Source organism: Xenopus laevis, chromosome 1L, assembly GCF_017654675.1.
Source record: "Xenopus laevis strain J_2021 chromosome 1L, Xenopus_laevis_v10.1, whole genome shotgun sequence".
NCBI lineage: Eukaryota > Metazoa > Chordata > Amphibia > Anura > Pipidae > Xenopus > Xenopus laevis.
The window spans coordinates 141,597,564-141,614,883 of NC_054371.1; the positions used below are offsets into that span (position 1 = coordinate 141,597,564).

The following is a 17,320-nucleotide window of genomic DNA, read 5'->3' on the forward strand; positions in this document are numbered from 1 at the left end:
CCGTATCAAGAGGCTTAAGGAGAAGGACCTGTACTGGGTCGCAACGCTACTAGACCCTCGGTACAAGCATAAAGTGTCAGAAATGTTACCAACATACCACAAGTCCGAAAAGATGCGGCATTTACAAACCAGCCTGCAAAACATGTTGTACAATGCTTTTAAGGGTGATGTCACTTCAGGAACTCATCAACATTCCAGGGGCAGAGGTGCCAGTAATCCTGCCACGAGCACACCTGCAAGGACAAAGCCCTTTGGCCAGTCTGTAACGTCAGACATGCAAATGTTTTTCTGTCCAAGGCAGCGCCACAACCCTTCTGGATCCACCCTCAAAGAACGCCTCGACCGGCAGGTAGCGGACTACCTGGCATTAACTGCAGATATCGACACTCTGAGGAGCGATGAACCCCTGGACTACTGGGTGCGCAGGCTTGATCTGTGGCCAGAGCTGTCACAATTTGCCATGAACCTCTTGTCTTGCCCAGCCTCAAGTGTGCTCTCAGAAAGGACCTTCAGTGCAGCAGGAGGGATTGTAACTGAGAAGAGAACTCGCCTAGGTCACAAAAGTGTCGATTACCTGACCTTTATTAAAATGAATGAGGGGTGGATCTCGGAGGGTTACTGCACGCCGGAAGACTTGTTCTGACTTCTATGCAGCTGTCCTTCTCTTCAAGCCTCATGACTCCACACACAGCTGTCCTTTAGCGTCCTCCTCCTCCCTCCGCCACCGTTACAAACTAGGGTGCAAACCCTACTGGTTTAATTTTTTCTGGCCTCTGTGCTTCAGTGGCTGCAACCAAAAAAACTGGGCAAACAATGTCTACAAGGTCAACGTATGGCAAAAAATGACTATTTTCAGCATTTATATGGCATATTTTTTCTGGCAACTGTGCTTCAGTGGCTGCGTCCAAAAAAATGCATATTTTCTGCATTTATATGGCATAATTTTTCTGGCAACTGTGCTTCAGTGGCTGCGACCAAAAAAATGCATATTTTCTGCATTTATATGGCATAATTTTTCTGGCCTCTGTGCTTCAGTGGCTGCAACCAAAAAAATTTATATTTTCAGCATTTATATGGCATAATTTTTCTGGCCTCTGTGCTTCAGTGGCTGCAACCAAAAAAATTTATATTTTCAGCATTTATATGGCATAATTTTTCTGGCAACTGTGCTTCAGTGGCTGCGACCAAAAAAATTACTATTTTCAGCATTTATATGGCATATTTTTTCTGGCCTCTGTGCTTCAGTGGCTGCGGCCAAAAAAACTGGGCAAACAATGCCTACAAGGTCAACGACGTTGACCTTGTAGGCATTGTTTGCCCAGTTTTTTTGGCCGCAGCCACTGAAGCACAGAGGCCAGAAAAATATGCCATATAAATGCTGAAAATAGTAATTTTTTGCCATACGTTGACTCAACGTATATGGCAAAAAATGACTATTTTCAGCATTTATATGGCATATTTTTTCTGGCAACTGTGCTTCAGTGGCTGCGACCAAAAAAATGCATATTTTCTGCATTTATATGGCATAATTTTTCTGGCCTCTGTGCTTCAGTGGCTGCAACCAAAAAAATTTATATTTTCAGCATTTATATGGCATAATTATTCTGGCAACTGTGCTTCAGTGGCTGCGACCAAAAAAATGCATATTTTCTGCATTTATATGGCATAATTTTTCTGGCCTCTGTGCTTCAGTGGCTGCAACCAAAAAAATTTATATTTTCAGCATTTATATGGCATAATTTTTCTGGCAACTGTGCTTCAGTGGCTGCGTCCAAAAAAACTGGGCAAACAATGTCTACAAGGTCAACGTATGGCGAAAAATTACTATTTTCAGCATTTATATGGCATATTTTTTCTGGCAACTGTGCTTCAGTGGCTGCGTCCAAAAAAACTGGGCAAACAATGCCTACAAGGTCAACGTATGGCAGTTGTTTAAAGAGAACAGTAGATTACTAGCCAGCAAAGCTACCTAAGCTAAAATGTCCCTCAAATCCCTGCAGACTTCTGTCCCTCCAATACAGAGCAGTATCAAGCAGATTACTAGCCAGCAAGCTTACTATCATCTGTCCCTGAAATCACTAACAGCTCTCCCCCTACACTATCTCTTCCAAGCACACACAGGCAGATTTTTCAGATACATTTTTGCCCTTGATCCCCCTCTGGCATGCCACTGTCCAGGTCGTTGCACCCTTTAAACAACTTTAAAATCATTTTTCTGGCCAGAAATGTCTTTTCTAGATGTTAAAGTTCGCCTTCCCATTGAAGTCTATGGGGTTCGCGAACCGTTCGCGAACCGCTCGCATTTTTGCGCAAGTTCGCGAATATGTTCGCGAACTTTTTTTCCGACGTTCGCTACATCCCTACTCTTCTACACTGTTTCCTGGCTTATTGGCCCAACTGTGAAGCCAAATTAACAGCCTAGCTGACCAATATTTGGGTTAAAAATCCTGTCAGAAGGGACTGAATTGAGCTGTCCATTCGATCCTCTCCCCAGATGTCTGCATAGTGCCCTGACATTATGGATTGTTGTTCAGGTGCCATTGTATCAGCCCAATTAGGCCCAGATAAATGTTACTCTTCTCTACTGACCTCTTACTAAGAGCATATTTATTTAAAAAGTTATTAAGCAGTAAAGTGCCAGGAATAGCATGTCCATTATTCACTGTGACCCAGAGCTGTCTTGGATGAGTGTCTAATCACAAGATTTGGTTACGAAAGCAGCCTAAAAAATAGCTCCTTGTTTCATAGCTACATATTTATACAAAAACAAATTGTGTGGATATCTTTTTGCAGCCTTGTGCTTCTTTGGAATCTTTTTCAATTTGCACGGCATTGCTAAGGCCTAAAAAAAAAAAGAAAGAAAGAAAGAAAGAGAAACACAGAAATACCATTATTTGAGGAACAGTACACTGTCCTAGAAATGTTTCCACCAGAAAGCTTAAATTATCATATGAACATGCATCCAGTCAGATAAGGCCGAATGACTACTTTTATATTTACTGGCCCAACCCAAATGCAAATAAAAAAATTACTATAACTCAAAAAAACAGCACCGAGGGGCCCCTTTGAATTCATAATCCAATAATGTACAATGATCTACACCTGTACTGTGCAAAATAGATCCTTATTGAGATCAATTAATCATCACTTATTTGGCTGTGAAGCACACATGACATCCCATTGTTTGATTCAGCATTAGTTTATACACCGTGCCCATAAACCCTTATATAAATAATTTTTGAAAATACAAGTCATACGTTAAGCACAGAGTTCTAAAAGGCATGCCAAAACAAGACTTATTGAGGTGTGGCAAGCTTATAACTAAACATGCCAAACTTCTCAAATTCAAGTTGCCATAGCTGGAGGCACATTTGGCCCTCATTGAGGTATAACACATTATAAAGTAAGATTATAAATACATTATATGACAATACAAAACTGCTCCTTGTGATCCTTGAAAAAAAAGCCTAATTTCTTAGGCCAAGCTTGTAGGGTATGCTTTGTACAGAACTTCCACGTTGAATCCTTCCAGTAAGCATTGTAAATTAAACGCCAGTCATTAATTACTCTTAAAAGACAAAAATGAATCTAACCATACAACATAAGATTGTAGAACTGTATAAATGAAATGATAAATAGCTTCACTAAGTGACCTCTCCATGGAAGTGATGGACTTGCACAAGTGTTCTGTCTTAGGTTTAAAGAGATTCTTTCATGATTTTTATGGTGTAGTTTTTATTTCTAAATTATACTGTTTACACTGCAAATAATTCACTCTATAATATAAAATTACTTTCCTGTGCCAGCAAGTGTATTTTTTTTTTTTAGTTTTAATATTGGCGTGTAGGCAGCCATCTCATGTTATTTAGCCTGGTCATGTGCTTTCAGAAAGAGCCAGCACTTTAGGATGGAACTGCTCTCTGGCAGGCTGTTGTTTCTCCTACTCAATGTAACTGAATGTGTCACAGGGGCACCTGGATTTTTACTATTGACTGCTGTTCTTAGATCTACAAGGGAGCTGTTATCTTGTGTTAGAGAACTGCTATCTGGTTACCTTCCTATTGTTCTTTTGTTAGGCAGCTGGGTGAAAAGGTGATATCACTCCAACTTGCAGTACAGCAGTAAAGAGTGACTGAAGTTTATCAGAGCACAAGTCAAATGACTGGGCGCAGCTGGGAAACTGACAATATGTCTAGCCCATGTCAGATTTTGAGAAATGGATTTCAGTGCAGAAGTCGGCTGGAGCAGCACTATTAACTGATGCATTTTGAAAAAAAATTTTCCCCATTAAGCACTTTGAGGAATGCATAAAAGGATTAAAGGGCTCAACAGTAGTGGTTTATACCAGCTCTTATTGTTCAGTATTTTGTTATATATATCTTGAAATCTTTTCTAAATTATGAAAATGTTGCTGAGACCCTACATGAGAGTGAAACTGCAATAACAACTTGTGTCTTTGATGGTTTCAGACGTGTCTAGTGATGGGCGAATTTGCGCTGTTTCGCTTCGCCGAAAAATTTGCGAATTTCGCGAAACGGCGAAAAATTTGCGAAACGGCGCCGGCATCTCATTTTTGACGCCGGCCCTATTTTTTTGACGCCGGCGCCCGTTTTTGACGGCGGCGCCTGTTTTTTCGCTGGGCGTTTCGCAAATTTTTTCGCTGGCGGCGAATCACGCAAATTCACCGCGAATTCGCGCCTGGCGAATAAATTCGCCCATCACTAGACGTGTCTGTAGATGCAGTAAGGACAAACAAAAGTTCCCTTTTTTAAATAATAATACTAGTGAAGGGAAAGGTTGTAAAGTGGTCAAATTCACAATTTGTAATTTGTCCTGATTATTACCAACATCATGATGCCCTATATTGTTCCCTTCCGTGTCTGTGCTAAGGAGGGTCTCAAAATGTTTTGACTCACCATTTGTCAATGATTGTTAATGATGTGGACAAAAGTTAAATAAAAAAGGTAGTGGGTGACTTTGTTCCTGAACCATTGTATTTACATGACTTATGAGTAAGTGTATTTATTTAACTTTTTTTTAAGGTTGCCAGTGTGACACAAACCTGAAGAATCTGAGCCACTTATCACATATCTGAGAGGCCTGATTCTTCAGCATATGAATGTGAATTAGCATTGCAACCCCTTTATATGATTTTACCCAACAGAAGCATGTTTATGTTATTAAGGAATATAGCTTTAATACAAGAACAAGATTGACATCGAGTTGCTGTGCAGTGTTCATGATAAAAAAGGGCAAGATTGTTGATACAACTATATAAGAATCACTTGATTTAATCCACAAAAATGATCAGAGGATTATGGGTAGCTGTAGTTTAAAACAATTAACAAGCCTGGTAGCTATAAATCCTATTCTGGGGATGTTATTGTCTTGGTGTGGTACAGAAACTGAAAACAAAGTTTAGCATTATTCTTTAATAAGTGTTTGTTTACTTTCACGTAGAATATGTGATACAGGTAAGAATCTATTTATTATACAGAAAGCTTGGGACCAGGGGTTTCTGGATAAAGAGTATTTTCTTAATCTGGATCACCATATGTTAGTACTATTAATGCCTTTATAATGTAGCAACGAGTATGGATTTATGCTAGCTTGGCTACCATGACGAAAACAACACTTTTATTATAACAGGAAAAAGGAAAAGATCCCATATATGTAACACAATTGTGGGCAGACACCAGAAAATCAGCCGTTATAAACAATTTATAACTTGGTCAGATTGTTGAAGACAAGGGTTAAGGAGAAGGAGACTCTGACAGAGGAGTGGGAGAGAGCAAAAGAAATGATGTCACATAGAGAGATTATTTAGCCTTCCTGTGTTTTAGGACGGTACTTATGGTAAGGTGCTGCCATCACATGGCGATATGGGTGTAAATACACCAGGAGGACTGCTAACTACTAATCTTTTATGCCATTTGGATATGTTTTTCATATCTGTTTTTTACATACTCACAGCAAACACCATATTGAATTATGATTTTTCATAAATAAGGGTTGTTATAGCAGTTGATATAAATATCTCCTGCCTTCAATTTCTCATGCACTGCACCACTAATACTAAACACTCTTGTTGCATAGTAAATACGAAAGGCACAAAGGGATTGGTTATTTTTGTCAGATGTTTAAGTCCCTATACCTCTAATATATACACTGTAGCTTACATTGTCAAGCTTATTAGGTAACAGTACGATGTGAGTACTTAGTATTAACAGCTGCAGCAATGAAAGTACAGGAATAAAATGCTACATTTTGACACATGTGAGGGCCACCAGTTGAGCAGTATGGAAGCAGTATGGAAGCATCCTCTGGGGAAATTGCTCTTCTGCATGCGATTTCCTGAGGAATGCAACATCGCCTGCTTTTCTCTCATCTACCCTGAAAGGCTGCAGTCACACCTGCGCCCTGGGTCCTCGGTCCTCCTTCCTCAGCCTTCAGCCGTCGTCTCTTCCTCCTTAGCCCTCCCTCCTCAGCCATCCGCCCTCCCTCCTTGGTCCTCAGTACAAAAGCTCTCTATTCTCAGCCCTCCCTCCTCAGCCATCAGCCTGGCTTAGAAGCTGAGGTCTGAGGAGGGAGGGCTGAGGATGGAGAGCTTTTGTACTAAGGGCTGAGGAGGGAGGACCAAGGACGGAGGGCTGAGGAATGAGCCTTGAGGTGGGGTGAATTGCAACAGCATATGTGGGCAGCACAGAGGTGTGACTGCAGCCTCTTGGGATAAGTGAATATAATAAGAGGCGAGTCTGCATACTTCTTCATTAAGAGAGAGCATGCAGGACCATGTGTTCTGATGATGTCCTTAAATATATACATCGAAAGTCCTTGGTTATCATCTTCTCTGTCTACAGACAAGTAAAAGCCCGCCATGTCCTTTTGTAAATAAGATAGGGTTGCCATCTCACCCCATTAAAACCGTACACCTATGGAATACACAGCCTGCATGAATAATTAGCAATTAATTTAGATGCATGGCTGCACATACTGTAAATCAGTTCAGTCTGCAGCATGCATCTAAATGAATTGCTAATTAGCCACGCAGGCTGTGTATTCCATATGTGTTCGGTTTTAAAGGGGTGAGATGGCAACCCTAAAATAAGATAAGATTTGGTGCTCTGTCTTAAGTTCATTATTTTATTTTGTCAGGCCCTGTACGAAGCCGGAGAAAAGAAAAAAGGGACAGATGTTAATGTTTTCATTACAATTCTAACTACTCGCAGCTTCCCACATCTTCAGAAAGGTAGGTACTGCATTAGTTGGTAAGGTAACATTTAACAGGGCTACCTCCTGTCACTGGAAAGATTTAGACAGGACTTTACTGTGAAAAGAAGACATGGGACCACCCAAGGTACATACTTTATTGTAGCAGCTCTTGCAGAAATGGCAGTGCTACAGACATGCAGCACTAGTGCTGGCTCTAGTCTGTAATATGCTAGCAAATTTCATGAACAAGACACACCGGCACAGCATGGGTGAGTTCAGCAGGTTAAACCTTGCTCGTTTATTGCGGATGCAACGTTTCGGGGCCCCGAAACGTTGCATCCGCAATAAACGAGCAAGGTTTAACCTGCTGAACTCACCCATGCTGTGCCGGTGTGTCTTGTTCCTACGTTGTTTCTGAGGTTGCCCATTCCCTCTAGCATCGAGCACCTGGGAGTCGCTGAAGTCTGGACGGCCAGGGTGTGCGAGTGTAAGTCTTTCTTTTAGCAAATTTCATGAGCCACTGAGTGGACTATACGGCTAATAAGCATTTTCATCCCTACACCACTACAGTGCACAAACTTCTCACACTGCCTCACTGCAGTACCCATAGGTTATCATTAACCTACACCTGAACCCTTCTGTCCCTGACTGATACAGAATCACAACAAAGCATGTGCACAAGTGCAGGGACACCACTTGTAGCGGCAGGCATGTGTACTTTCAGTGACATCACAAGGCAATGCACAAATATTCAGCTTAACACTTAAGTTTATTCCTCTTGAAATTTACTCTAGTTTGCTTTTGTTTCAGAAAAGGATCTGTATTCTGATGAATAACTGGAGTTGTGGGAGTCACGACCACACTGGGGCCTTAGTGCTAGTGGACTTGATTGACCCAAAGAATTAGGGTTTTAGCAACAAAAATAGCAAAAAAGTAAAAGGGGATGGATGATAATTAGTGGTAGTGACAGGGGGAATGGGTATTTGACAATGACTGGGGGCACTCATCAAATTGTTTCACAAATTGTTTCACAGGGCTCAGTGTTATGACTCATTGCACTTCAATACTATTTGTAGAATACAGAAGGAGGCCATTTGTTTCTTTACATTTACTCTCTCTGGGGTTTTTTTTCAGGACTCTAGTTTTCCATAGAAATGTCCTTGAAGTGTTTTTTTCAGGACTCTTAAAGGCAGGATTTCTGCTGAGGATGTCTGGAGTACATCGTCCTCCGTCGCCTGCTTCCCCACAGGATTGCATTCTTGTGCATCCTTTCTTTCTACAACCGGAGCACAGGAGGCAGGGTGTGTGCAGATTCAAATAATGGGAAAAATCGCCCACCTAGTCTCTAGTGCTTCGGATGTGAGCAAGCTTCAGGTTCGGCCATATATAAATATAGGCCTGAGCATAGGATGGCAGCTATTGGGGGGTGGCCCTCGGGTGCCTATATAATTAAAAAGCACTTAAATCCAGAGGCAGAGCTGGGGGGTGTCAGCTGACAGGTAAAGGGCCTATTTTCACAAATTTAGAAGTAACGTTTATGCGAAAATTGCATCATGTGAACTGTCTCCCAACTATCCCGTTTTCTGCAGGAAAGTCTCGATTTTGACAGGTCAGCCCGTCCTACCAGTTTCTTACTAAAATGTTCTGTATTTCCCTTTGATCTCCTCCACTGACACCAGATAATGTTTCTGAAACGTAATTAAATAAGCGGCTTATGGCAGACAGCCCAGAGTACCTTAGCACCTGGCCTGCAGTTAGATACAGTAGTAGGAGGCCTTCTGTGCTGTATGTTCCCTGGCACTCCCCACATGCTGCACACCTCCACGTCAAGCAACACTAGCAAATGCATACAGAGTGAGGTGCAATTATTTGTGCTCCTTCAGAGAGTTATGCATTTGGACAAAGGAAATGGGGAAAGGTACAAAGTGTTTAGAATGTTACATAAATCACTGTTTTTTGCACTTTGTACCTTTCCCTGCCATGGTAAATGTGATTTTGGCACTCACAATTGTGTCTTGCCATTTCTCATAGTTAAAAGATGACCATGTTGTCAGGGAGTTATTGCAGAAACACAGGCGAAATATAGAGATTTTGCCCTTGGGAAGTCCACATATTCCAGTAGTCAGTGCATGTTTGTCTTAACTGAACAAATGTCTGTAATTTTTTGGCATCCAGTTTTGTGATCTGCTATCACTTGGCATACTTTTCATGGGCATAGCTCACAAAAGGTTTATGGAACTGGTGGGAAACATTACATAGAGAAAAGAGAGTAATTATCGAAAGAGAATGCAAATAAGTGGGTTAGCACACACCCTTCCTAAGTTTCATCACAGGCAGAGGGATGGGGGTGTTTTGAATGTTTAATGATTGTGCATAATTTGATATATTCGAATTGCAAGTTTTAGACAATAAGATATAAAATGTTTGTTTAATTTGCTGTAAATATGATTATATGGCATCCATTACATTTATATAATGGAATAATCAAAACAGCCAAAGACATACAATTTCACTGAAAAGCAAGTATTTTTGGTGCAAAGAAACTATAAAAGTTCTAAAATAAATTCATAAATGTTTTCTTCTTCTAGTTTTCATGAGATATACCAAGTATAGTAAGCATGATATGAACAAGGCACTGGATCTGGAGCTTAAAGGAGACATTGAGAACTGTCTCACTGCTATTGGTAAGCAAGGAGCCTGATGCTGATTTACATTTGCCAAAGGTTGTGCTAACCATTATATCTGCAACCTCCAGGATGGTTTGTCCAGCTAGGTTTGGGCTTGTTATACAGTTGGGAGGGAGAGCAGGGGAGGTAGGCCTTAGCAGGTGGAGTAATACTGTAGTTAGGAAGTTTTGTATTAGCTCACTTTAGGAGAGAGAGAGACAGGATCAGACTAGTTATTAGTATAACAAATAGCACGCTACTTATTCCTCTTAAAAATTAAACTCAAATTCTTACAAACGTACAAGGATTATTTAAATGATTTGGAAGCACTGGCCAATTAGGATTCAATTAATTATTATTAAGAATTGATTATTGTACACTGAAGCAATGGCATTTTGATTGTTGTGTAGCACTGAATTAATTTTGGAAATAAGAAATTCATAATAGATTGGACCACTTTGGGAGTGTAATAATTGATTTATTATTTTTTTTAAAACTAATTAATTCCTTTATAATTGAATCACACAGAAAGCACTTGCACTTTATAAATAACTACATTAATTTACTACAGCTATTGATTGATTGTTTGGCACAGATGTGATGGTGTAACAATTAATTTTAATAATTGAGTCTTAAAGCTAAGAAATCACAGAATTATTGAGAAGTGACAAAGCAAAAAGTAGAGGTGATAAGCGGGTCTTTTGAAGATTTCATAGAATTACCACTCAGAATTTGTAAGCTGGTGTGGCGAATTTTAAAAAACATCAAACTCAAAACAAGGTTCTTTTCTTCTCTTCTTTTTTTTTTTAACAGACTAGTTATTAGAGCAGCCAGAGGCTCCAACAAGGAGTGCAGGGAAGCTTAGTAGGCTGTGCTATCACCTGCCAGTATGGTTACTCAAGTGGTTAGGGTCAAGAATAGTAAGGGACCACTGTGAGCATTAGCTACCGCTGGGGAATAGTCAGTGAGTATTATCTCTAGGTTGTTGTGAACTCTACTCCTGTAATAGTAAGAGTACCATCTGAGGGATGAAATTGTCTGAAGCATATATGGAATTATTGATAATTGCGCCCACAAAGAGTCTAACACCTTGAAAACAGAGAGTTGTTATTTTGTTTTAAGAACAATTGGCGGCCAGTTTTGTGTTTGTTATATGGTGTGGTTAGCCTTTCCTCCATCATTACAGTGAGGGCCACTTGATTAAAAGGCTTGCATGTAACATACTGTATTCTTTATGGGGAGTTGCAACTGGGTTGGGTAAGAAAGGGAAGGTACTAGGCAGAGAGTACCCGATCCAATAAAATAGTGTTACACAGATATTGGATTAATAGTTAACAATTTCGACAACACGCAGTCCAAGATGACAAGTTTACACTTAAAAAGCAGGAAATAGACTAACAGATTATGGATTTAACTGTCAATGTAATGCAAAATAAATAGGATATTTAAGGGAAAATGTAATTAAACATTTCAAGCAATGCTTAAAATGTTTTTTTTTTGCGAATGTTTAGCGCTTCTCGCAATGTAAAATCATTCTCTGGATAATATTACTTCCCCAAGCAACACCTGTTTCGTTAAATATATAGTCGCAAAATACGCTTTGCAATTGCAAAATTTTATTACATAACTGTGAATGTTCGCAAAAGGCATTTGCTCGCTAGGAAGTCGTTGAAGTCTCTAATCAGTAAAAAAGGGTACAAACATGGTCGCTAACATTCTCAATGGTCTTTGTGAAAACGTTTTTTGCGCTAACGAAACATGTTACATTCCCCCATTAGAATTTCACAGGTGATTTTAGGGATTAAAGGAGAATGAAAGGTGTAATCACTGGGGTGTAATTGCTTATCTAAAACCCTGAGCCTGCTCCTGTTAGCTGAAATCTACACTGGCAGAATTAGAAGCAGGAGCACCAGCCCAGGGTTTCAGGTAAGTGATTATACACTAGGGGGGGTTTATATATATCATTACATTGTTTATTGTTGCAAATATTATTTTTTTCAAAGACTTTGCATTTCAAATAATTTGCCTCTTTTTCTTAAACCCAAGTGAAATGTGCTTCAAGCAGAGCCGCTTTCTTTGCTGAAAAACTCCATAACGCAATGAAGGTAATATACTAAGTTTACAAGCAAACACCTGATTTTCCCAATTATGCATTTTTAAATGAAATTATTAAATAATTTGTGTATATACTATACACTACATGTGTGTGTGTTTGTTGATTGAGAAGAACTTTATTTGGAAAAGCCTTCAACTGTTTGTTGTTGAAGTCCATAGTCTACCAAGTCATACAGTTTGGTCATAACAAAGAGATACAAGATGGTACTCCGCGTGTTTTATTACTAGTGTCCTCCTAGTGTACCTTGTCAGTAAGAGGACTCAGATAATTTCTGGAGGCATAAAGGACCCTGATGTAGAAGGGAGACTAAAACTGTAAGAGTTCATCATAGTGAGGACCATTCCTAGTTTTGACCATCAGTTTGAGAAATAGCTTCCCTATGCAACTTCATATGAAACTAAATGGAGTGAAGTGGCAGGTCTGCTTTTTCTATAGAGTTTACTGATGCTAGCACAAACAATTGTGCAATGATTCAGGGTCATTTTCAGCAGTTTGGTGCGATTTTTTTGGACTACTTAATAACCCAGTTGCCAAAGCATCCCAAAGAACCCATTGTGCCATTACCATATGTAGCACAAATATGTTATTATTAATTAGGACACATAGGACAATAAGCATGTGTGTACAAAAAGAGAAATGCCGCACAACAGTGCCAATAAAAGCATAATCATGCCTTCATTTGGATGGAGTTCTCCATAACTTTTATCTTGTGATTATACAATCACCAAACTCATTTCTGCACACATACGGCTCTTGGCACTCTTCTAGTGCAAATGTTTTCATCCCTGCTAATTCTTGCTAAGCCTTGATCGGAAAACACTAGGGTACACCAATGATGCATAAAGCTGATTTCATTCAGCCTTGCCTGAAGCAAAGTCTGAGGAATGTTCTTGTTTAAACACCCTGGCCAAGGTATAATGGCAGATATAAATCCAACCAGTTTGTGTTCACTCAGGGTTATCATTGTGCCCAACTTTTTTTCAGATTTTGTAGATCAAGTCATCTTGATTCTGACAAGATTTGTTTTTTCTAATCTGTCTCACTGATCATTCCGCTCTGCCCATTTTACCATTTGACTCTGCTATTGTAGTATTCCATTTTCAGACGTATCTGAGCATCCCATCTTAATATTTCATTGCTCATCTATTGTCCTCTTTTACAACTAGTACCCTGCATAAAATAAAATTGCTTTACCTCATTCATTTTAATTCTTATATCTAGGGTGCTCTGTAAGTTTAAAATCTAAACATGGCATTTCACATTCATTGCATCCAGCAGTGCATTAATAACAATCTCAGGCTGTTTCCCAATGTCATAGCTCACTGACGTAACCTGGATCTCACAAAATCACCTGAAGAAATCTAAACCTTTTCATTTTATAGTCTTTATCTGTCTGCTTGAAATAATCCAAATGAAAATCTATTTCCCGAAATTGGTAGTGCTTGCCATCCATGATCACTGTACTGCTGTCCTTATAGAGTAGGAGTCATATATGTCCACAGGCACTGCATTGCACCTTTTCATGTCATGTTTATTTCTCAGTTATACCTTGACCTTAATCTCTCTAAGTAACAGAGCAGCACCCTGCTTACTAATAGACATACTTCTTAATGTGATTTCTTAGTTCCCAACAACACTCTTCTTTGTTCCCAGCAAGCAATATTTTGTTGTAAAAAAAATCAGTTATGAACTGTGTACTCAAAATAATTTTATTTCCAAAACCAATAGCCATACTAATTGCTCAGTGTTAACTGAGAGAAATGTTGTTGTTGGCTTAGTTCAATATCATTAACATTATATGTAACCAATTGTCTTCTTATAAAAATTTGTGATAGACTATAAGCTTTATGGCAGGGTTCCCATTACCTCTCATCTCTTAATAACAACATATAGCACTTGCCATTCCCTTTTGCATAATGGTCTCTGGTCTCTAAAAATATATTAATATCAAGTATTATTCATAACATCATAAAAATAACCATAATGGGAGTTCTGAGGATTAAAATGCTAATGTTTACATTTTGCACAGGGTTCTGGGACACGTGATAAAGAACTGATTAGAGTTATGGTTTCCCGTTCAGAAATTGACATGAATGAAATAAAGGCTCAGTACCAAAAACTTTATGGAAAATCTCTTCAGCAGGCAATTTTGGTATGTTTTTGTTATATTTATTATTGTATTTACTTACTGTCTTTTTAGGAGAAAAAAACTGTATCTTGCAATACCATATTATATATATATATATAGAAGTGGTGGCAATGGGGCAAATTCACTAACCGGTGAAAATTCACAACGCTGGCTTTGCGCACATCGCAACACTTCGCCAGGTGTAAATTTGCCTGGATAACAGTAATTCACGAAGATCCGAAGTTGCGCACAGGGCACCGAATGCTGGCAAAGTTGCGCTAGCGAAAATACACTCAGCAGTTCGAAGTTACTATAGTGTTGGCTAATTTGCATACGGCATGCAGTTAAAGTACAATGGCCGTATATGCTGCAGCAAATACATTACACTACGCAAGGCCAGGGATCCTTAATACAATTATATAGAGTTGTTATATTGCCCTACACATGTGCCCACAGTATAGTTTAGGTGCCATATGTTAGGAAATGTAGGGGGGAAGCTGGGTACCGCAACAAATTTTTTTTGAGGAACTCCTATCTACTCTATTGTACTTTGCCTGGTCTGAGGTGGCGAAGGCAAGTCTGGCGATAGAAGTAAGGGTCAGTAAAATTAAAAAACGTAGTGAATTTGCGTAGTACTAGTAACGCTCTTTCGCCAAAGCTAAAATTCACCTGGCGTTAGAGCGAAATTACGATATCGACCTTTAGTAAATCGGCAAAATGCCGAAATGACGTCAGGCTGGCGAATTTTCACCAGCGTTAGCCACTTCACCCTTTAGTAAATTTCCCTCAATGTGAATATAAAAAGGTAAGCCATGAGGCTCTAGGGACTTCTCCAAGGGAAGAGAGAAGAAGTGGAGCCCTCATCTAAGCGTAAGTTTCAGTGAGTATGTGTTAGCCTCCTGTCATAGGTCTCTCTAAGAGAGTTAGGCAGCTACCTGTCACGTATGGTAAACCCATTAGCCACCTTTAGCTTTGGGCCCAAATCTCAGCTACTCAGGCGCCACCAGGACATATCGCATGAGAATCCAGTAACTGCCACGGAATTAGGCGAGGGAGCAAAACGTATACGTAGCCAGTAAGGAAGGAGCTGGACGTAGTTAGACAGGCCAGGTCAGAATCAGATAACAGGAGCAGAATCATGAGACAAATTCAAGGTCAGGAAAAGGCTGGGGTCAGAACCAGGAAGTCACACAAGGGGCAGGAGTCAAATAAACAACAATTGCAGAGAACAGAGAACCCAAGGACCAAGCACGCTTCACTTATAAATGAGTCAGTGCAGAGCAGGGGTTTGATAGCCAGACTAATGGCTTACACTAAGCACCTGTTTCCAGATTGACAACAAGTGAAACAAGACATGCCTACTAATAGACATACAAATACAGGGATACCAATAGCAGTGAGGACTGTAGCTGTCTGCACATATAGAGGAGAGGTAATGCAGACAGCATTGAAAACACCAGGTTACTGGTTCAACTCTAGGCAGGATGTTACACTACATATATAAACAGCTCTTGTCAGAATCATGTTACCTAGTCAGGGAACCAGAAGACAGGTTATAGGGATTGGATTGATTTCCACCTGGGTTCCACTTAAGAGGTGTACCCCAAGAAAGAAGAGAAGCTCTGGGTGAACTGTATGACACCTCTCTTGCAAGCACTATTGGAGGGATTTCTCTGCTATTGGTCATTATTGTGAATATGTACTGCCTACTCAATGACTGTGTCTGCATTACTGTTTTATTCTCCTATGTGGAGTGTTCTAAATAAATCAGTTCTCATTGATGTTCCAAGAACCACTGGCACCTGTTCTTTGGATATATCACTGATTATAGTTATACTGCACCCTGCCTCCCCTCTATTGCGTGGGCTCACCCCCTGAGAATAATAGGTCTCATCTGGAGCAACTATACGGGTAAAGCTAATAGTTGGAGAAACGGTATTGCTCTATTTACTATAGCCTTATATATATATTTATATATTATGTTCTAATTAATGATGCACTTGTTAGATATATGGGTCTGGTTTGCCTTAACACCGAGAAATCGCCCAGAATACTAAAATGGAATAATAATATTCTTATAGCTAGAAAAACTAGATAGATATTTCACTTCAAAAGTTTCTGCATATGGTATATCTGTATGGTCAGTATTAGACATGAGAATCTGGCATAACTTTTCTGGTTTTACACCCTGTACAGTGTGTTGAATTGCCAGTGTGATGAGCAACTGGAGACATTTAGAACTTGTGCTGGCAAATATATCCCTAACAGGCATCCAGTATCTCTCTCTTCTTCTTTCCACCTCCTAAATTGTTATATCTGATGTCAGCAGTTCAACAATTAAGGGCCTACATACAGTAAACCTGCCTTATGCAAAGTGTAGTTTCCTGATCATTAATCTGCAGTCTAACCTACTACTGCTTACAGTGATTCCTGTCTGGTTGCTGCCTTTTTCCTATGCTCCTTTACCTGTCCGTGTGTTCATTGCTGATTCTTTTTCTGAACTCCACTGTGTTAATGGGACATTGTATTGTTTCTGTATATGGCCTGCCCTGACCTCTAGCTTTTATATTGGACCTGCATTTGCTTCCACCTGCCCTGACCCCCAAACTGTATATTGGTGGGCCTGCCATGTATGATCCCTTATGCAGTTGATGTTTCTCAAGAGTTGAATTTGAATAAATGCCCAATCGTGTATGGGGCATTAAATATAATAAAAAATACTTGGTTTTCTAATTCTGTCGATTTCTTATCAATACATATTTTTATGTTTCATTTGCAGGATGACACCAAAGGAGATTATGAAACAATCCTGATTGCTCTGTGTGGAGGCAAATAAACATGAGTGGAAAATCAATTAAACAGCACATATATAGTTCAACTGCATAAAAAAAATGCTTTCATACAGTTTTAAAAAAACTATATTTTATTACAGGTATACAATAAACCTAAGCAAACTTATTTGTATGTCTTTTTTTAAATATTTTTATACATTACAGCTCGACAGTTAAATGCTGGCTTACTGAAAACAGGCTTTTACAGTGTGATTTAAACAGAACCTCATTTAGAAGTACATTCCATTCACACGCAATCAAACCTCACATACAATCTCATGCAGTGCAGATTTAGCACACAATTATCTGTCATAACAGTTACTTGATCTTACAGTATCATGTACAATGCTTGATTCTTGGGAGCATA

At 39.5% G+C, this 17,320-nt stretch overlaps 1 protein-coding gene across 1 annotated transcript in view; it reads left to right on the forward strand.

Moving 5' to 3' along the window:
• The window catches only part of anxa1.2.L (annexin A1 gene 2 L homeolog), a 38,982-nt gene extending 21,902 nt beyond the window's left edge, over window positions 1-17,080 (forward strand). Inside the window, 5 exon segments of the mRNA NM_001092749.1 lie at window positions 7,156-7,249; window positions 9,801-9,896; window positions 11,925-11,983; window positions 14,024-14,146; window positions 16,902-17,080. Of these exon segments, the coding sequence (NP_001086218.1) occupies window positions 7,156-7,249; window positions 9,801-9,896; window positions 11,925-11,983; window positions 14,024-14,146; window positions 16,902-16,958 (429 nt within the window). The 3' untranslated portion in view covers window positions 16,959-17,080.
• The last annotated feature ends 240 nt before the right edge of the window (window positions 17,081-17,320 follow it).